Source organism: Artemia franciscana, unplaced genomic scaffold, assembly GCF_032884065.1.
Source record: "Artemia franciscana unplaced genomic scaffold, ASM3288406v1 Scaffold_2555, whole genome shotgun sequence".
NCBI lineage: Eukaryota > Metazoa > Arthropoda > Branchiopoda > Anostraca > Artemiidae > Artemia > Artemia franciscana.
The window spans coordinates 1390-24178 of NW_027063394.1; the positions used below are offsets into that span (position 1 = coordinate 1390).

General features: G+C 34.5%; 1 protein-coding gene across 1 annotated transcript; it reads right to left on the reverse strand.

The window, feature by feature from the left end:
• Positions 1-2169: 2169 nt before the first annotated feature.
• LOC136042962 (centromere-associated protein E-like) lies at positions 2170-20235 on the reverse strand. Its single transcript, XM_065727864.1, has 6 exons — positions 20026-20235; positions 15593-15728; positions 11220-11315; positions 8563-8765; positions 5583-5708; positions 2170-2489 (listed from the first exon to the last, which is right to left on the reverse strand). The coding sequence occupies exons 1-6, from the start codon at positions 20121-20123 to the stop codon at positions 2216-2218; spliced, it is 933 nt and encodes a 310-aa protein (XP_065583936.1). The 5' UTR covers positions 20124-20235; the 3' UTR covers positions 2170-2215.
• Positions 20236-22789: the final 2554 nt, after the last annotated feature.

Genomic DNA, 22789 nt, shown 5'->3' on the forward strand with positions numbered 1-22789 from the left:
CGATGCTAAATAAATCTTTCAGTAAATTGTTGGTGAGTTCTACCAATATAAAACTTTCCACAGGAACAAGGAATTTTATATACCCCACTAACTAAATCCCCCCGGGTTGAATCCTTCCCAGAATTAAGAAAACTACCTAATGGTCTCACTGATTGGAAACAAGCATCAATGTTATGTTTACTCAAAATTATTTTAAGCATCTCCCCCAAAGTAGGTACATAAGGTAAAGAAATGAAACGTTTCGGTAAGTCTAATTCTGTGCACTGTGAAACCCCAATAACCCTATTGTTGTGTTTAATGCGTCTATTTTTTACTATTTTATCAATGAATTTAATCGGGTAACTATTACAAAATAAAACATCCCTCAAATATAACAATTCAGAATCTAAAAACTCCCAGGAACAAATTCTGAAGGCTCTATCCACCAGTGCAATCACAACCCCTCGTTTCACTGAGATAGGGTGGCAAGAGTGAAAGTTCAAATACCTATCACTGTGGGTAGGCTTTCTATAAACTGAAAAAAGTAAATGGAACTCACTTTTGATCAATAAGATATCCAGAAAAGGTAGTTTATCACTTTCTTCAAACTCCACTGTAAATTTTACGTTTTTGTCAAAACTATTTAAATGTTTATGGAAAAGGTCTAAAGACTCTAAACCGTGTTTCCAAATGCAGACCACATCATCCATGAATCTGCCCCAGAAACAAGGAGAGCCTAAAACTGTGTATGGCGGAGGTTTCAATAGATTCCATGAAGAGATTTGCCAACAAAGGGGAGAGAGATGCCCCCATAGCCAAACCAAACACCTGTTTATAAAATTCACCTCTAAAACCAAAATAAAGAGAATGTTCATTTGCAAGAATAACCAATTTCATAATGACTTCAATCTCCAAACTCGCCATGGTCACATCTTGTATCAAATCAAAGTGATTTTGTAATTTAATCCTTAATATATCCTCGCACTTTTTCACGTTACAATTTGAATACACGGACACTACATCAAAACAACAGAGAATTGAATTCTCCTCCAGTGTGAAATTTTTTAACTTATTAGTAAGATCAGTGGAATTTTGTATATATGGTTTTTGTGTTCCTAAGAGTGGACGCAATGCCATCGACAACCACTTTCCTAATTTTGCCACTGGTGATGAAAAAGTTGATACAATGGGACGGAGGGGGACTCCCGTCTTATTAATTTTGGGTAGACCATAGATCTTTGGTGCGGAACAACCTCTTGGATAAAATTTATTATAAAATTGTGGGGTAATGTGTAAATTATTTTTCAGGGAATCCAATTCCTTTCTAATCGATTTTACATATTTATCCGTAGGATCGAATTCCAATTTCTTGTAAAAAGTGGTATCCGAAATGATTGTATTCATTTTACGATCATAATCATCGGTGTCCATAATTACAATAGTATTGCCTTTATCTGCCCTAGTGATAGTAAGGGTCTTATCCTTTTTCAAATCAGAAAGTATTTTAATGTCATTTTTTATTATATCATTATCAATTTTGTTCATGTTAAAAGTCTTAAGTTTCCTTACGATTTCAGCTCTAAGTTCTTGAGGAGCTTCGACTTTATCAATAGAAGCCATAATTCCCAACTCTACCTTAGAAATTATTTTTGAATAAGAAATCGGGGTTGGAAATCAGAATCTAAAACCCTTCGACAAAACTGCCTCTTGTTGACTACTCAGAGTTTTAGACGACAAATTCTTAGTGGCAGGACCCAGATAAAAACGAGGATAAAAAGTGTCCGAATTCTGGAACTTTTCAAACAAAAGGCTATTGAACTTGTCGACCAAACGAACCTTTGACAAATGGAAATCATAGTGGAAAGATCTAACGGCCATTTCCTTAATCCTCAGAAAAATGTCAAATGGAAGGTTATTCCTCAAAGAATCTTCGACGAAATTTAAGTCTTTGGACAACTTAAAACGTCTTTGTTTTTGCTCGGAAATCATGTGATTTAAAGCCATGAGGCTTAATTTGTTTTTTAATTTTGATTCATTTTCAGTACCAAAATGGGTATTGATTCTAAAAGATTTAGGAATCACTAACGTGGGGCAAGTGCCCCCTCTCTCATCTCTCTAAAACCGCCTCTGGCATTGCAGCACCGAGCCGCCAGAAGCCAGCAGAGCTACCTATATTAGGTTCCCCTTTGTCCCAATCTCTTCAAGGCTTCCCTCTTTATTCCTTCCTATGGAACTTTTAAGGAATGCAATAGGGACAAAATAAATGCACAATAGGGATAGAGAAAAATGAAAAAGCAAAAAAAAGAGAAGAAAGGGAAAAAGTGGATAAGTAGAATAGAATAATGGAGAAAACAGAAATGGAATACAACAGATTTAACTCTTTAAAACGGCTTACCAGTTGAAGCTCAAGGTCTTTGATCTTCTTTTCGTATCTCTTCAGCATAGCCTTGTCATTAACGACCTCATTGACTACAGGCGTGTTCATGATTGTTTTTGCTCCAGTTGCAAATCTACAAAAGAAACGTTTATTCGGCTAATATCTTCACTTGTTTTTTTTGTTTTTTTTTAGCACATTCTCACAAGCTCTGCTTTTTTCGTCCAACTATTTAAAAAATGATTATTTTCAAGACAATTGTTCTACTACTACTACTACTCACTTCACTCAATCACGCACTTCGTTCAGTGTATCGATCTTGCTATCCTTAAGTCTTGTTATACGGAGGGAAAAAATCGAGAACGATTATAAAAAAAGTAGCACTTCAAAATTTACAATGGAATACGAATAGGACAACCAATATCCAACCATTAAGCCTCTGAATATAATAGCTCTATTCCAGGAATCTTCATTTTGGTCTGTCTTTTTGAAAAAAAAAGAAGGCAAATCCGAGATGCAAATCATATACTACGGTAAAACCTACCAGAAACCAAATAAAATATCTTGCAAAATCATCTTTTTTACAAAAGTATTGCAAGGCATAATTAGGTTGTTTACCACACCTCCTCATCGTTTTATAATATATTTAAAGCAATTTTTTCTTTTCTGCTTCATCTTGAAGGCTGCCCTAATTTCTATTTAGGTTTATAGACATGTCTATAGTCTTTATAAACGAGAGTTTATTAGCTGAATTCATGGAAGATACGTCACAAGCATGAGTATACAAACAAATAAAAGTAAAAATAGTGAGTTATTGAATAAACTGAAAGCGCAACGAGAGGGACAAAGATTAATAAACTAACAAAATTTAATTATTTGTTATTAATTATTAATTATAATCTTTAATTATTTGTTATTAGCTTCAGCCTAAAGTGGAGGATAATAAATTTGGATCACAAAATGTTTATAATACCTAAGAGGTCAACATTGAAGTCTGTTTGCATTTGCTATAAATTACTTATGACATAGAGCTATTCGGTATTTTGAAACAAAAATAATAATAATTATTATTTAACTATCATTAATGATACTTGGGTTCTAGAAACATGCTATACATGTGGTCTGTAGCAGTCACTCCAACAACTGTAAAGTGTAGTGAATTAAAAGTTGTTAATTAGTTAAAAGTGTTGGAGGAGAAAATTGTGTCATCTTGCGGATATTAGAGGCTCTAGCAGTAAGGGATACATTAGTCTCTTTCTTATCCCTTCTCAGTAGTTCCCCCATCCCTTTTCTTTCTGTGGCTTACTATTAGAGTTTTACAAAATATTAGAAAGGATACTATACGAGAAAAAACGTTAGTCGATTTGGATTCTGAATAACTCTAATGAGGTAATGAAGGATCGAACCTGATTGGTTCAAAAAGATTTTTTCGAATCCCTGGGTCAAAAATTGAAAATTTAAAAAATGTTCTACAAATCGTTCATCCTTAAAGGAATAGCTGCCTCGCAGCCATTGCTATTTTAACTTATACTTTTAATACAACTAAATTATACTTTGAATCATTTCCAGTGATTGAATACGAAAAAAGAAATTTACCTGTGGAAATAAATATAAAAAAAAAGAAAAAAAAGAAAAAAAGCCTTTTGGGTTATGTTACTTTGTTTAACCTGACTCGCAGGTTAATCTCTTGGATGGTTTTTGTTATTAGCTTTTAAAACCTTAAATTCAGAAATACCAAATAACTGATGGCCTTTTGCTGCAATTAGTTTAATGTTTTTAATCATTATTTAATTACTTTAATCATTAGTTAAAGTGGATACCGAATGTTAATACTAGTGATAGTGTACAAAAAACACCAAAAGGATACACAAAACACAGTCGATAATTGACCTTGGAATCATACCAAAAGCTGTATCGGAGCTAAAACGTCGATGTGAAATCGGGATTAGTATTAGGCCCAAGAAAAATTTTGGCATTGTTCCATTAATGCTAAAAACATGTTTTAACATAACATGCGAAAACAGCAAACGGATTTACAGAGCACAGCAGATAAATGACCTTGGAATCATACCAAAACTGTATCAGAACCAAAACGTCGATGTGAAATCGGGATTAATATTAGACTCGAGAAAGATTTTGGCATCGTTGCATTAATGCTAAAAACACATTTTAACACAAAAAATCAAGGTAATGAACGCGGCCTATTTTGTCGGTGAACATACATTCGTATCTTTTTTCCTTCTAAATAATTGAGTGTATTTCTGCGAAACCAGAACATAGGCTAGTTGAATCTTAGTTCAGCACAAAGGTATCGTAAGTTCAAGGTTATTACCCATAGTTCCCACATGCTGCAATTCGTGGAAAAACCTTTAATTTATAGAAAAGTAGCACAAAAAGAGTGAAAATTGCAGGCATAATGCGTAGAAATCGCAAATACCCTTACCTTTCCTTGTATAATCTGACTCTAAACACATTCTAGACTCTAAAAATCTTTCGCAATCCGCAGAATCGCTGCGTTCTCCACAAAAAGCAGCGCGTGGAAACAAGGGTCCCAGGCAATACTCTATCTCGAATGTATACGTTCAAGTTTTTCATTTGAACACTCATGTCTAAGTTTTTGCATTTATTCTAAATTTAAGTTCTACTGTAAGTAAGTAAGTAAGTGTGGTGGCGCCATGGATTTGACCTTAGCTTGGTAATACAGGACCCAGAGATCGAATCACGCTGCAGGAATGCACTGCAGGGCCGACGCAGGGACCATAGTAGTCAAGAAGCGTCGTTAATTCTTAAATAAATAAAATAAGTAAGTAAGTAAGACGGCACTAGACCCTTAAGGTCCAAACCGGCGGTTCTGATCTCCGTTTCATGGCCCTTCATTCAGGAAGTGCAATGGGGGGGTTGGGGGCCAACCATCCTGTACTTTCGCACACCCTTCCTGCTTACTTTCCCTAAATTTCTCCAGGTACTCATTTAGAGCTGGGTCGACTCTGGCTGAGCTTACTGAGTCGCGCCACTGACCCCGTCCCAAACTAAATAACTAATCACACTTGGGATTGAACCCATGCCCCTTGGACACAGAATTCCCACGCCAGAGCGCCAACCACTCAGCCACTGTGTGATTTCCACTGTATGATTTCAAAAATGAACATCCGATATTTTCGTTTTCGACTGGCGATAATTCAATAAGTGACGATACAGCACACCTCCGAAAACTTTTTTTTTCGCTTACCTTAAGGTAGAAAGAGTTTCATCAACCGATGCAGGTGATATGGCACATATGACGGCTGTCCTTGCGTTGCCGCCCAGCGAATTGCGTAGGATATGTGTAAGTTTGTTGTCTCTGAAACTTACGTGCCTGCAAATGAAATCACCAAGTTGGTAAAAGGAAAAATATCATGGATAAGGAAAGATTAATAATTAAAGAAAAAGTAAGATCTGAGATAACACAGCCTAAATATGCAAAAAAGCAAGGAGAAAACAATATACATTAACCAAGTCTTTTTTACTATTAAATTGGTCTTTATTTAAATTGCATAGAAAGGTTGTTCTCTTCTAAGTTTAATTATGTTTCTTCGTGGTTTAGTTTTACTTATGCCTAGCACATACAGATTGTACATCTTTATGTAATGAAAACATTATTTTGCTTCATTGTTTAGAATTTAAGGTTGTCTCTCCAATTGGAAAATATGAACATAACTTATCTCTATAAATGTTAATATAAAATATGGATTTATCTCTATAAGTATTAATATATAATATATATTTATCTCCATAAATATTACTATATAATATATATTTATCTCTATAAATATTAACATATTATATAAGTGTTATAATGTATAAAATATGATATACTTTTTATATCTCTTTATTATATTAGATGTCTTTTCTTTAGAAATTTAACAATCTAATTCTTTTAAATTATAATTGTATAATATATCAATATTATTTATCTACGAGTCTAAATATTATTTTGGTTCACTGCTCAAGATTTGAGATTGAATTATTTATTTTGCTGTGATTCTACTAATAAGACCATCGGTCTTGTGCATCTATTACTGCAAAAGCTTATTCAGAAAGGGGTTTAGGTGTTTGAAACCCCACCCCTAAAAAAAATGTTTTTCGAACCCATAAAACGCAACGAAATAAATATAACATTTTTGTGATGCGTTTTAACATTTGTTTTGTAGTCCCCTCCAATTCTTTTTTTGTAATCACCCCCCAAAAAAATCTTTTAATACCCCCTCCCAAAAAATCCTTATATACCCACACACCCCCCTCCACCCAGCAATGGATTTCCCATATGCTCAGGGATCGGCAAGTAATACTGGAGTTAAAAAAAGAGAAAAAAAAATTCAAACACTGTTCGAAATGGTTGCCCTCCAAAGAGGAGTAAGTTTTCCGTTTTATGTGGGACCCTATCACGAACAGTCTAAGCAGTCTATCAGAAGGGCATTCAGGGTACACTCAAGTCTACACTGATAAGTACCCAAAATTAAATTTTTTGTATTTACTTACAATAGACTCCCGCAATTTTTTACACGATTACTCTGCTTTCAAGATAATTTACCGGGGCTTTCTTTTCGTCTCTCAATGCTGCTGGAAAGCGACACAAAGAAGATAAGGAGATGAAGCTATGAGAAGGCGAACAAAATCTGCACAGAAAGGTGAGGTACAACGGAACAAAAGTAATGATTCAAGAGTCAGCACAGAACAAAATCTGCACAGAAAGGTGAGGTACAACGAAACAAAAGAAATGATTCAAGAGTCAGCACAGAACAAAATCTGCACAGAAAGGTGAGGTACAACGAAACAAAAAGGCATCTGATGGAAGAATTTCCGGTCGGCATTAGAAGCCAGTTGGAGATATTTTATCAACTGAATATTAAGCTGAAAAACACGATATGGGTGTAGAAACAAAAAGGCATCTGATGGGACAAATTCCAGTCGGCATTAGATGCAAGTTGGAGATATTTTATCAACTAAATGTTAAACTGAAAAAAACGATATGGGTGTAGAAATAAAAAGCATCTGATGGGAGAATTTCCGGTCGGCATTAGATGCCAGTTGGAGGTATTTTATCAACTGAATATTAAGCTGAAAAACACGACATGGGTGTAGAAACAAAAAGGCATCTGATGGGACAAATTCCAGTCGACATTAGATGCCAGTTGGAGATATCTTTATCAACTGAATGTTCAACTGAAAAACATGATATCGGCGTAGAAATAAAAAAGCATCTGATGGGAGAATTTCCGGTCGGCATTAGATGCCAGTTGGAGATATTTTATCAACAGATTATTAAGCCGGATGACACAGTTAGTGATGGTAATGCCCAACAGTTTGCAAAATACATGGTATAAATATGAAACTAAACATCCCTCCTCCCTTTCCACTACCAACAAATAGTTTTGTTTTTGCATGTGGAGGTAAAAGGCGTTTGTGGTCTGGGCCTCGACTCAGTTTGGTAATAACAATAAGCTATATAGGGCTGAATTCAAATACCAAACATAGAAAGCGAATATAATTTCGTAGATGTCTTTGTCGTGATAATAATTAATGCACAGAAAAATGAAAACAATGCAGATTATAAACTCATAGGTAAGTTGTAACTTCTTAACGAAAACCTTAAATGTCTTTTAATAACATATTGAGAAAGCCCGCCGGATATTTTTCCTTTTTTTCTGAATAAAGGATAAGTCAACAGATATAAGGTGATATCTAATTTAACAAAGATTTTGTTCAATTATATCTATTACTATCTACCTTAGTTCTTCCCTAGGAATGACGAATGGACGGATGATAGATAGGCTTATCTATCAACAAATGGACTGACCTCGTTTTTATGCGATCCTAATAAGGGCTTATGCCAATTTGCCTCTCACTCACTCGGACTATCTGTCTTGGCTTTTTCTACAATTAACCATGGCTTGATGCCTACAACTAAGTAAATTTTGAACCAAAATCAAGTAGTTGTGGACGTCAAGCCATAGCTAATTGTAGAAAAAGCCAAGACATATAGTCCGAGTGAGTGAGAGGCAAATCTGGCATAAGCCCTTATAAGCACCTTGATTTTAAAAACATATTGATACAGCCCGACGGATATTTTTCCTTTTTTTCAAATAAAGGATGAGAACAGATTTAAGGTAATAGCTAATCAAACAAAACTGAAAATGCAGCGACACCTAAAACCAAGCCGAAAAAATTACCTCTCATTTTTACTCAGTTGGTCAATAACCTTTCCCAGGGCACTGAGACTAACGTTGATAGCACACCCTTCTTTGAATCTTCCGCCGGTGGCTCCTGTTTGATTGACTTTTTCAGACCCAGCCAAATCAACTAGATTTAGATGAGAGAGTTGAATGGCGATTTCATCGCTACCAGTCTCACAGCGACTTCTGCTCTCAATAATCTGAAAAAAAGGATGAGTCATACTTCAGTATCGCAGAACATAGGTAGAAAGTACATGACCAAACCTTAGAGGAGAGGAGATTTGGGAAGCTTTTACCTATTGAGATGGGGTAGGGGGGAGGATTCAGACTCGAAAGAAGTTGATTATGAGATCACTAGTTTTCAAAATCTCTGGGAGGAAAGAAGGGAACTTCACAAACAGCAGAAAAAACAGCTTTATAGTGTAAAAGGGTGCTGAAAAAAAAGAAACTGTACGACCTTCCACATCACGACAGGAACCGAACAAGTATTACTGCAAATAATGTAAGGTGGTTATTCGCAACAAGCCATGTATTAACGTACGAAAAATGTCGTTCAGTCCCGACTTTTAGGGCTACAATGAGACACGTTTTGAGGATGAAGAGTGACAGATTACCAAATATTCTTGTCGGCCAACCGTCTAGGGTAAATGAAAAGCAGTTCGTCCCCAAATGGGGTGGATGGATGTCACAAGGAAAGATTTAAGGGAAATGACAGCTTCTTGGGAGGATGTAAAGAGGGAGCCTTTGAATAGATCTTCATGGAAAAGGAGCGTGCGTAGCTGTGCTGGCCTCACACGGCATGATGCTGCGATGAGTTGTTAGTAGTAGTATGAATTAACGGCAAAAAAGTGTCGGCCTTAAATATTCAATGGAAGACAAAGCTGGCTTATAAGACTGGTAGTGAAATTTTCTCGAATGTCACGTAATTGAAAATTACCTGTAATTAATTGTGGTAATTGCAAAAAAGCAAGGTAATTGAAAATTGACTATAATTCCATTGTCTTATAAATTTATCTTAATAAACTGTGATTAGTAACTGTGTCTCGGTTATGGTTAGACATAGACATAGACATTTTTTTATTTTCATCCAAAACATATAAAATAAACAAAAAATTTACCATTAACGGCCACTCTTAAGACAAAAGAGTCCTGGTTTAGCAAGCTTTCAAAATACTATCCCCTACAAGAAAATTCTGATTTAAAAAAAAGATAAAGGAAACGTAAAGATTGTTCAAAGTCAAAATATAATAATTTGAATTTGGCGCCAAAAACCTTTCGCAAAAGCACTTTCCGCTAGTAGCCTAGATTTACTTTCCCGAGTCTAGCCGATTCTTGTCTTCTCACGAATATCAGTCTAGTAGCTTCTCACTAGTCGCAAATATCAAATGCAAAGCTAAGTCAGCTTCGCTAGCCGGTCCACGAATAGCACCATACACCACAACTGTTATTCAACTTAACACAAAAAACGTTAGCCGACAACGGATAGCAGATAGTAGGATAGCGGAGCTCGTGGGTCTACTTCAAAATATTATGTTCCTGCCCGATGTCATTTACAGAGTAAAATGTGACCAGAGTAAAACCTCTCAAATCTGGCACGCCAACCTCCCAACATCTAAAGATACATTTTTAGAGGGAGGTAGGATGGGCAGCAAAAGAAACCAATATATGAAAAATACATGAAATAAAAATATAAAAAGTAAATATAAAAACATATGAAATATATAAAATCTTAAAAATAAATTTCGAATATACACCAAACAATATAGACTGAAATCATTGCAAAAGTTACATAGGCTGAAGTCTGGAGGCTTTTTACGAACAAAAATTTTATTTAGTTAAAAGATCAGGCTACATAACGAATTTAAATGATTTTTAATATATTTCCCGGTGCAAAGCATCAGATGTATCTCAACTTTTGTTTTAGCTTCTTCCGTCATGTCAGTAAGCCTGTCATCCTTATTCCTAAATAGACATTTGAGTTTTGCAGTTTCCACATAATTCTATTATGTCTATAAAAGTTGCAGGTGCAGAGATTTTTTTTTCTTTGTTGCATAGTAAAAAGGAATAAAAATAATCCTAAATTAGTAGGTATATTGCTTAGAAAAGGCTAATGGATTTTCTTTTAAGGCCTTGGTAATGGAAAACATCAGTATTCATTGTATAATATCTTTTAAAACTTTTACTATTATTTATTTTTTTACGCACACTATACAATAATATTAAACGTAGTGTAGCCTACAAAGAAAAAGGAGAAAAAGCAAAAATATAATAGGAAGAAAAACTAACAACTGAAGAACCTAAAAGGGCGGTGATGTGGGGAGACAGTATCGCAAGCTGTTCTGCAAACTTTGTGTGCGGTGATTAATCTGATTTTTGTCCAACGCGGAAGAAACCACAAAACATTACAAATCATTATTTTTTTAAATAATTTGACTCCCAATTCTTTCCTTTTGGGTGATTTTTAGATCTTTGCAGAAGTACCTTTTTCGATAAAAAAAAAATTAGGATATGAACAAAAAAAGACGGAAATTCTATAACTTGATTTAAAACATCAATAAAAAAAAGACAAAATCCCCCATCCCCCCAAAAAATCCAAACAAATGTAGCCTACTAGTCCAATAACCGAGGGAAACCTATATACAAGAGATACTTACGATTCTGAATATAGTGTGCGACCGAGAACTCCTCTCGTTCATGTTTGTACACGCTATGTGACGGAGTTTTTCACCCTTTTTCATAACGTCTATTACCTATGAACAGAAACAATTAATAGAAGAAAAAAGAGCTAAAAAACAGCATAATTAAATTTTAAAAAAATGGCAACTGGCGATACTGGGAATAATCGTTCTTAGTCTTGAAAATTATCATTATTAAGACACATATTATTATATATGTAATAAAATTCACTCATCAGAAAAGCATAGGGTCATTGTTGAAGACAAAAAGTAACAGCTCAAAAAAAAAAGAAAAAAAAAAGAAAAGAAAAATCGGCGTGCCTTGTTTACCTCTCATTCCAGACAATCTAATGATAATCCTATGCCAATTTTAAATTCTTGGTCAACTTGCCCGGGACTCTAGGCAGGCATGACTTATTAAAAGATAACAAACAAGTATTAGTCCAATAAGAGAGGTAAGCTCACTCCCACTATTACCCGTGCCATTTAACAAAACACTTGGAAAACTATAGGTTCTATGAATATATTAGCTCTATGACTATCTATCTACCTTAGTTCTACTGCCCTAGGAGTAAAGCATGGACGGACAATAGATAGATATATCAATGAATTGAATTGAACTATCTGTCTTGGCTTTTTCTACAATAAGCCATGACTTGATGCCCACAATTATTCCATTTTAATTCAAATTAATGTGTTAATAAATTGAATAAAACATTCTCTGTCTGACACAAAAAGTATGTCCGAGTGCACCTTTAGTTTTATTGTGATGAAGGATCAACCCCAAGCAATCTCAATCATCAAAAACACTTCCACAATTCATTCCCCAGACATCTTTCTTCTCAGATTCCCGAGTGAAAACGGGCACGTAACCTAAACAAAATGTATCTTCTTCCATACTGTCACACACAGAAGCATAAGAAAAGGGCTCAAACGCCACCATATTTTTTTTATTAATTTGAGCTAAAGAACTAGACTTATGTTTAGCAGTCTTCGTGAATATGCCTTATCTTCTCCCTTCAAAGTACTAGTAACAAGAATCAACTAAAAGTGAATCCATTAAATTGGCACAGATTCCCGTCAAGTGTAGGGTTCGACTTCTTAACTAGTCAAAGAGAAGGGTTGTCCTTGTATTGTAAACAATCATTTGACTTTCCAGATTTACGTGAAACAGGCACGAATTCTCGGAAGCTCTATGTTCAATCCTCCCTGCCTTGGAATTTACAGTCTTTAGTTTCATACTTTCCATTAGTCTGCATACAATTCGCCACCAACTTCATGCTATTTCGACAAATTTGTGCTTTGATACTTTTCAAAACCATTCCTCATTTCGCCCCTATTAATATAATCGGTCTGTGCCCGGCGTTCTGAACTTTTGCCCGAAAGTCCACTAGTTACCCAACTGACAGTAAGCTCATCCCAGCAAATAATAACGAGCTCCTCTGCAACTCCTCTCTATTTGAAGCTTCAGTCATTACTCCCTCTCACAAAACTCCACCTCCTTTAAATATTTTTACTACCAATTCCTATCACCATTGAAGACATCCTACATTTCGGTTGACACCTGTTTGTATTGCCACGAATCACAATTTTCCCCCATTGTAAATCGTACAATTATCATTTATCTGTAAAAGATAGCCTAACCATTTTGACTTCTCCATTATAGATGAGCCGCAGAATGATGGAATGAGCCACGTTTTTGTGCAGTTTTTTGTATGATGTGTAGTCACTCAAGCCAGTCCTAATCTAAAAAAACTTCCAAGAAGAACATCTGGCATTTCTTCTCTTTTTTTCAATGAAGTTTAAAAACAAAATCAAGCAAAAAAAAAACAAAAAAAAAGGACTTCAATCTTCCCTCTGATAAAACATATCTGGCAATATATAGCATACAGACACAAATAAACAAATAAGATCCTCTCCACTGAGGCCCTCGATTCCAACTACTAAAATTCTATCGTTTTTTCCTTTTGCAAAAAACTAATATGTACTGAAAACATCAACTTTCAACTTGAAAACAAATCAGTCCTTCATCTACTTTCAAACTGCTCAAGCAAGGTCGTATCCATTTTTTTTTTCTGGGGGGGGGGGGGGGGTACGAAATGATTTTTTCGAGGGGCTCACAAGAGGATTGGGGGGGGGGGTACAAAAAACTTTAAAAACACGTCAAAAATATTTAAAAATATTAAAATATTTAAAAATAACAAAAATATACAAATTTTTTTTTTTTTTTAGTCGGACAATCATTTCAAGGGGGGATTCGAACCCCCTAAGCATCTCCCTTCTGGATACGGCCTTGTGCTCAATTTTCAGGAACATACTTAAGAACTGTCATTACACTGCTTCTAGAATCTAGGCCTTATTGCTAAGACTTTTCACCTTGTTCTTCCAAACGTCTCAATTTTCTAAAATGAGGCACCCTTCACCATCTCCTCTTTCTAAATCTTCACTGTATCTACCTTCCTTACTATTAGTATTACTACCTATGCAAGAACAGCTATTACCACTATTATTTGTAAACCTTGATTATCCTGTGATATTTTTTTTTTGTTATGACAAGTAAAAACACACCGCGCAAAATACAGATCTCTTTCAGTAAAAGGCAAATGACGCTATAGTTTTAGAATGCTCAGGGGACTGGAGCCCTACGTCGTTTTGTTGTATTTTTTTCCGTTTGAATTGATTGCTCGTTTTAAATTTTGTTCATTTTATGACTGATTTGTTAATAAATAGCAGGATCTGTTATCTATATTTTTAATGTGATGATTTATTTGATTTCTGATAGTTTTGGGGTTCATTAATTTACTGGTAGTCATTTCTATTGTTTTGAGTTTGAATTATTATAAAACTTTATTTCTCCTCGTCTTAGGCTTTAATATGGTTCTATGCCTTTCATTGGAAAGCTCCTTTTTCCAATTATTTTTAAAGTAATATTTAGAGAAGAAACACTTCCCTTGGATACTCTATTCAAACTAAAAGATGTTTGCCCTTTTCCGGAAAACTAAAGTGTACTGAGACAAATTAAAATCTCTGCTGAAAATGAATCCCTTCCTCCTTTAATTCTCACCCTTCCCAATTTTTCAGGACCGTACTTAAAGACAGTCGTTACAGTAGCTTCTAGAATCCTAACCTTAGTTCTGAGACTTTTCTTCCCGTCCTTCTGAACTTTCCAAAACCACCCTGCCCATTCTGTACTTTCCAAGTCTTCACTTCATCAACCTTCTTTACTATTAATATTACAACCTATTTAGTAAAAGTAATCCGTCTTGGTCAACTTTCTAATTACTTAACATCATTCATCCACTACATTTTTTTTTAGTTCAAGCAACAAAGTCTTCTTAACCTTAATTCTCAGATCTGTTCTAACCCATCAAAACCTGTCAAAATTATTGACCACAGTTATATACGAGAGAGATATCTGTGTTATAAAAAAGTTGCGATTTGGACATTTCATTTGCTTTTCAACTTTAGCCGAAAAAAAGACAACAGGGGGACACAAATTGTACCCCTGGGGCGAATTCCTGTTTTGCAATATTTTCTATTAAAAAAATTACTCTTGAAACCCAGTTAACTTAATTATTCAACTTTTATTAAAGTATAGATATTTTATAATATAAGTATACATATTTGATATATTATTTATGTAAATATACATATTTTATGGAAGTACAGATATTTATAATTTATATTCAAGGGAAACGGAGCGAACACATTCAAAACTAAAAACGTTTCAAAAGTAAATAAGAAAGCTAATTAAGTTATTGTATGTAAACTGCTAATAGGTATTGCATTTAGCCATGGCAAAGAAAAGATACAGTATGAGAATAGAGATAGAAACATTAAATAGAGGCCAGATTTTTGCCAGTTGGTGTCTATTTATTCCATTTTCTTATTCTACAGTAAATATATATATATATATATATATATATACATATATATATATATATATATATATATATATATATATATATATATATATATATATATATATATATATATATATATATATATATATATATATATATATATATATATACATATATATATATATATATACATATATATACATATATATATACATATATATATACATATATATATACATATATATATATATATATATATATTCGTACAAAGTCGCAACAAATTTTTCTTTACATACTTGTAGATAACTTCGAAGACCAAACTGCCTTTCCATGACGAAAATATAACAGTTCAAAATAGGGATGAAACCTTTTAATTGACAGTGAAACAAATAGATTTTTTTAAGTGGATATTTCGGACACATATACAGGGTCCATCATCAGCAGTATATTTGTAGTTTTAAGCATATCGAAAAGAGGAAAAATACATACACTATCAGGAGTGGAGCACATTTCTTCTGATAGCTCCTTAATGACAACTTCGTTGTGAGTATCACTTACTTTGAGTCGAGTGGAGCCTGTCAGCAAGTCAGTTATCTGCTCTTGATAGATCTCAATGAACGAAACTCTGAAAGCAACGTGGAAAGATTAACATCTTGAGCGCACAAATAGCAATTTAGAGAAACAAAAATAGTAATTTTGAATCTTTCACCCCCCCCCCTAACCTCACTAAAAACAACAACTGGAAATACCTTATTTTAGGTCATTTTCACAGAGAAATGCTGTTTTTTGGAAATTTCAATCATTATTTTAACGGGCAAATTGGCTACCCTCCCCTCACTCCTGAGATACTGAAATACCCAGATACTGAAAAAACATGTTTTCCCTCTTCCCAATTTTGGTGAATTAGCGCCTTTAGCCCCTTCCTCACTTGGGAATCCTTTCTTTTTGGCCTACCAGGCAGCGTCTTTTGATTTACTGGGGTTCGGAAATGAGGTCATCTTTCTCTGCGGTAAATAGTATCCCCAAGTTGGTGTCGTATCTACTGTTCCATTTTTGGTTTATTGTGGTGACATCATTCTTATATGACGCCCATGATTTCTACCTTGAAAAACCGAGAAATTGACCAAGTTTAAACCAAGAAAACTTGGAAACTAACCATTAAAAAAGTCACTAGACTTTCACTGCAAGAAAATTAATTTTATGAACTAAGTTAATTAATTGAATTAATTTTTTTGATAGTTAAATTAAATTAATTTAACAACTCGAGGGTCATAGTTAATTAATCTTGTAAAAATCAATGAATGGGTAAAAAGGTGGATAAATTGGCAAAACCATCAAAAAGTAACCTATTATATATTTTCTTACTTGAAAATGTGCAAATTGCACTACGGAACACGTAAGTTTTAGCCTGAAATGCAAAGTTCTCCGATCTGCTCTCAACAACGCTAATAAATGAATGCTCAAACTCCGTTTAGCTTTGTTTCCCTTAATATTAATGGTACAAAAGACAAGGATCTACTGATAAGTGAGCTACTTGAAAATGATATTGTGTTTCTACAGGAGCACCTTCTCTCTAAATTGAATGTTGATAGCCTAAAGCGTTCTCGGACCCATTATACCTTCTTGAGAACCGCCCAAAAAACCCGTGGAAGACCATCAGGAGGTCTGGCCATCTATTTCAGACACAAGACTCGGCCGATATTATTGCAATGCGACGCTAACATCTTAGCAATAAAATGTGGTGATACCGCATTTATAAACATTTATTTCCCCTGTAATAAAAAGACTGTGCAGTCATTGTCTAGTTTTTCACAAGCATGTAATCGCCTACGAACACTACTTAGCAACCTTTCAAAACAAAATACCAAATGGGTTCTCACCGGCGACATGAACACTGACTTATTATCTAATTCCGACCGATCTGAAATCTTTCTCGATTCACTACCTGGAGGATTCCATCTTGCTGATAAAGATCTTCTATTTACTTATATTCACAATCGTGGTGGTCTTACTTCCAACCTTGATCATGTAATTGTGTCAGATTCAACTCTACTTTCATCAATAGTTCACGTGGAAGACTTTAAAATCGACGACGATCATTTACCAATCACGTGCCAACTATCTTGCTCCATGGCGACCTCTATGCAACGTAACTCTCCCAAGTGGTTCTCAAAGTTAAATTGGGAAAATACCAATGTTCCACTTTATGTATTGACATTGTCCCAGTTATTATCATCTATTAAAGTGCCTTTCCACTTATTGCAAACATCTGTATCTACAACTTCAACTCGGATAGATATAAACTCGTATTATCAGCAAATAGTGTTCTGTCTAAAGTCTGCCGCTAAAACAGCTGTACCCTCCGAGTGCGTGCGAACGGGTACTCGCAATCCCTTTTGGAAAGTTGATCCTAAAGTGAAGATAGCTAAACAAAAAGCTAAGTTCTGGCTCCGTATGTGGATAGCCTGTAATCGTCCTTCTTCTGGTTCAGTACATCAAATAAAACAGAAAACCAAACGAGAGTACAAATATTCCCTGCGTAGAGCGAGACTGAATGCCTGGGATGGTCCTTGTGACAAGAAATCCTGGGATCGTGTTATAAACAGTGTTAAGTGTTCACCTCCAATTAATTCGTCTCTTCGGCTATGTGACTTCGTTTCTCATTATTAAATATATTTTGCTTTCGTTTAATATTTATCTCCAAAATCATTTTACAAAGCTTGTCAACTCAATCCTCCCAATTCATATCAACCAATCTCAAGTGTTGTCGGTGGAATCTGGTGTTATACTCCGAGCTCTTATGCAAGTGAATAAGTCTGAGTCTCTCGATAGTGATGGTCTTTGCTTCAAGTTTTTTGCTTATGATTGTCCTGTACTACTGAAGCATTTGCAATTATTGTTCCAGATGTGTTTGGCACAGTCCGTTGTGCCAGATAGTTTTTTGTCCGGCTGTATATCTCCCATAGTCAAGAGGGGTAAGGACCCCAGTGCTTGCTCTAATTATCGTCCTATCACTGTGTCTTGTTTTGTTAGTAAGCTACTTGAATGTGTACTGCTACCGGCCATTAACTCCAAGTGCAATTTTACACCCTTCCAGCTTGGTTTTAGAAAAGGCATGGGCTGTTTTCAAGCTCACCGTATTGTGGGTCGGCTAATGAAACAAGCTGTTGCTCAAAAAAGTCCCCTGTATTGTTTGACTGTTGACATATCTAGTGCTTTTGATAATGTAATTCATTCAAATGCTTTGTTTTCTCTAGCAGCCTCGGGTGTTAACCTTTCTATTGTTTCCGTGCTTAAGTATTGGTATGCTAATTCTTCAGTTAGGGTGAAGTGGAATGGTACGGTAGGGGAGTATATTCCTGTTAAAAAAGGCGTTAGGCAAGGTGCCGTGTTATCCCCAAGCATTTTTAAATGTGTTTTTGCTTCGTGTCTCCAACGTCTTCAACCGTCAATTTTTTACAATGATAATTTAGGCATTAGTCACGTTGCATATGCTGATGATGTTCTGCTTCTTAGCCGGACGAAAAATAGTCTAATTACCAACTTCTACCGGCTTTCAGCCGCACTATCCACGGTAGGCCTTTCAGTTAATGCCTCCAAATGTGAGTTTTTGTGTCTTGGGAGTCCTCCACCAGCATCACCTCTTTGCTTGGGTTCTTCAACTATACCATGTTCAGCAAGTATTAAATGGTTGGGTCTCTCTTTTTCCACGTCACTTTCGTCTACTTGCTCCGCTATTACGTCCAGCGTGCTGATAAGTATGCGGGTTGGATACGCGAAAATTTCACCAAATCGTGGTCGGTATAATGGACTATGCCGTCTTTATTCTAGTTTTTGTGCCCCTGCTGTTTTTTATCTTTCTGGTTTTGCTTTCCTCCTTCGCAAGAAGGATACAAAGAAAATACGCTCAGGATATTTTAAGTATTGCAAGTATTTGCTGCGTCTGCCTCGGTGGTATCGGAATCATACAGTCGTCTCTAAATTTGACATCGTTGATGCGCCCTCGCGACTGAAACATTTATCTAAAGATATATGTCTTAAAACTCGGCAAATGATCGGTGTTTTTGACCCTCTTTGGCCATTTTTTGAATGGAGGTAATTTATTTATGTTGTATGTTGTTATGCTGCTATGTTATTTATGTTGTTATGTTTTTTGTCTTGTTTTTTCTTTTTTTGTGTGTTTACTCCACAGTTTAATGTACTTTGTGGATTATAAATAAATTATTATTATATTGTATGGTCCCTCCCAAATACATAATTATAATCTATAAAGAACTGTTTCCTCCTTTTCAGTTCAAAAATTTTGTTCCATCTTCTTTCACATAAATTGCGCCTATTTTCTATATAGCTAAATATAAAAAAGATTGTGACAATTTTCTACATAGCAAAATATAAAAAGATAAAGATTGTAAGAAATACCAGAAGATAGGTAAACGTGATAGAAGATAGGTAAGGACCCCTTCTCAGAAAAAGAACGATTACTTTTAAGTTTGACAATACAAGGAAGGGGCAGATCCAAAGGGGTGCTGGAGGACCCCACCCCCCAAGACTTCTCTGGCACCCTCATTTTGTTTTTTCTCATTTTTAATTTTTTTAAATGAAACTTGTCAATTATTGGTCCCTAATCACATTGCCAACCCCCCTCCCAAGACTTTACTCTAAACATACATTTGATATTAGTGGTATGATTTTTATCCTCCAGGGGTTGAAGAGTGAAATTCTGATGACAAATATAAGTAGATAAAATATTATGGGATACATAAGCAAACGTAAGCCTATTTGTAATAATATTGGCTACCCTCTCAGACAATTCTCTAATGAGTTAGACATTGATTGAACCCCCCTCCCCAGCCTCTGTGTATTATAGGATCGTAGCACTGAATGATTGCCTCAAAGAGCGATGTAAATTACATAGTGCTTACCTGAGCAAGTACTCCCGGTCGGGATTACTTTCAATAGCCTCAAATATCTCGTTTACAACGAGTTCCAGGACCCCTCGTTCGGTTTTGCTACCCATCATAGTGTGGGTTTTACCTGAAAAAGAAGATTGTAACAGAATATAAAATTAATGACAAATGGAATAACTGCTGGGTCAGGTTTAGCCTTTAAGAAAAGATACACTTGGGTCATTGCAAAAGGAATAACTTTCATCGGACCACTATTCTGGTTTGATTATTTTGTTAATTGTATTTATATATTATAATAATTTATTGGATTTATTTACTGCGGTTGCTATTTCCCTATAAACTGTGGTTTAAATATTACTGATAATTTTAAAGCTGAGGTATATCATATTCTTTTCAACTGAATTTATGCTAAAGCAAAAGATAAAACTGTTATGTAAACATAGGTTTTTAACGATTCGTTGTGAAGTACCAAGGACAGTGAAAATGAATTTTTATTATTTGAATTGGTTAAATGGTGAACCATATACGTCTTAAGAGATCAGGAAAAACAGAGAATTCAACTTTTAATGAACAACGCCTCTTATGCAGTTCTCCAGTTTTGGTAACAGCAGGCATCCAATTCATGAATAAAAAAATCAGCCAAAAATATAAGTTAAAAACATATGGTAACACTAGTATCGTCAATTGGGGAGGGGACTATATACACCCTCTTAGATTTGGAAATATCTTTTTTGACCGAGTATATTTATTGAATATATTTTTTTTTCATTGAGAAAGAAGCAACAAATTTATCCCCCTAGATTTTGAAAATATATTTTAGCCCCACCTAAATCTTTGTAAATTGTCACCGCTGGGTGCCAAATAGCTTAAGATGATGTACCTTTCCTTTAATGGTATTATTGTCTTTGATAATGCACAGATTGTTAACGTTTAATTACTAGGGATGAAAGGCGACGTCAAAGTTATTTCAGTTTTGCTTATGACCTGAAAAACTAATTAACTTAAAACAGCCTCAAGAAAATCTTAGAAACTCATGGTTGTCCGGTACAAATAGACCATAGATGGGTAAAGGGGGCATACATAGAAAAACAAATATATTTTTTTTATCTTTGATACTTTAACTTTAGCACTGTTTGAGTCACAAAAAAAATTCTCATCTTACCTTTCAATTTCTATTTCCTTTTTCACAAATGGCTTATTAAACTTAAGACATATCAACAATACCAAAAGGATGTACATTAACACACTTCTGTGTTACTACTGCGCCGTATGTTCCCTTAAGAATGGGTGAACCTTTTTAAACATTTGATTTCAATTATATAAAGACTTCCAGAGATCTTTTGTTCTTATTTTAATATGACTATTTTCTGAGTGCAAGTTTTGTCTGTTTTCCTAATTTAGAATAATAATTACTATTTTTTTATTTGCATATTTAGAGTTTACCGGCTTTAAAAAAAATTGTATATTTTAGTTGTTAATTCCACTTACATCTTTCTATTCCTTTTTTGATAAAGGTTTGCAGAGGCGAAGCCGAAATATTCAGGCCTTTTTCAGTTTATATTATTTGTTATCTCCATTACAATTTTTACGCTTATATACTATACTTACATTTTATTTGTGATACTCAAGATTATTTGTTTGTATAATCAAAATTTTAATGGCCATTTTTAAAATTTTGTGTGCCCCTCAGAAGTGAACTTACCAATCTTTCATATGCTATATTATATCCAGATAATTTTTACAGCATTCAAATTTAAATTAATCATTAAATTAAATTAAAATTAAATTCAAATTTACTTCATAAGTATTATAGAACATTTAGTTTGCTTTGTTTTAAATCTAGATACCAAAATGATTTTTTTTTTCTCATACTGTCTCGTTTTCTGGACAATTACAATTACCAAAGAAAATATATTTCGCTGCCAAACTCTTGGTTAGAACGTAATACGAGATGGGTACATTTTTTTTTCAAATGGTAGCCAGATGGCATAAAAATGCAGCTGCACAATAACTGGTTACTGCTGAAATAGCTGATAAACTAGGGTTACCACACTTTGAAACCTCCAGGGTATGGCAACTATAAGTGTTGGAAAATTAAGTTATGAAATCAAAACTTCGAAGAAAGTTTTCGCATAAGCATAGAACCTTAACAAAAAATAACTATAAACATAATAAATTTAGTACAAACGTAATACAATCATAATAAAAACTGAAAAGAATAGAATAAATAAGGAATTGAATCAACCAAAATAGAGCGAAGTCAAAACTTCGACGAATATTTACGTACCAGCGTGAAGTTTTTTTAGTATGGAAGACAAAGTAAAAAACTAAGAGAAATAGAATAAAAAAGGAATCAAATCAAATAATAAAAAAGATGCTTGATCAAACTTCTAAAATAATTAAAAGGTAAAAAGCAAAAAAAAATTTTGCTTAGAAACAAATGAAGCTTAAAGACACTACTTAAGAAGCGAAATTAGCTTCTGTAGATTTGAACATACAAAATACAGGTGCAGTTTCAAGTGGATCATTCTAATACAGCAGTTAAGACATATTCACAAATATTATTTTGCTAATAGCGGTATAAAGGCTAACGCTGACTTGACCCGATCATAGAATTTTATGATTGGCTAAAAAAAATTGATTGGCTAAAATTAACAGTAGCTAACTTCATTGTGAGAGGATACTTATCAGAGGATGTTTGACCATAAGCAAAGATTGTCGCATTAAATCCGTTGACAGCCGAATCTACTAAAGGCTTAGTGACCTTCTCGTAAACATC

What these genes read in the sequence shown, in the direction of transcription:
- LOC136042962 (XM_065727864.1), bottom strand. Translation starts at nt 20,123, where the DNA reads ATGATGGGTAGCAAAACCGAACGAGGGGTCCTGGAACTCGTTGTAAAC. An exon ending in GACCGGGAGTACTTGCTCAG is followed by an intron (nt 15,729 to 20,025) that starts GTAAGCACTATG and finishes CGTTGCTTTCAG; the next exon opens with AGTTTCGTTCATTGAGATCT. An exon ending in CAACTGAGTAAAAATGAGAG is followed by an intron (nt 5,709 to 8,562) that starts GTAATTTTTTCG and finishes TTTCATTTGCAG; the next exon opens with GCACGTAAGTTTCAGAGACA.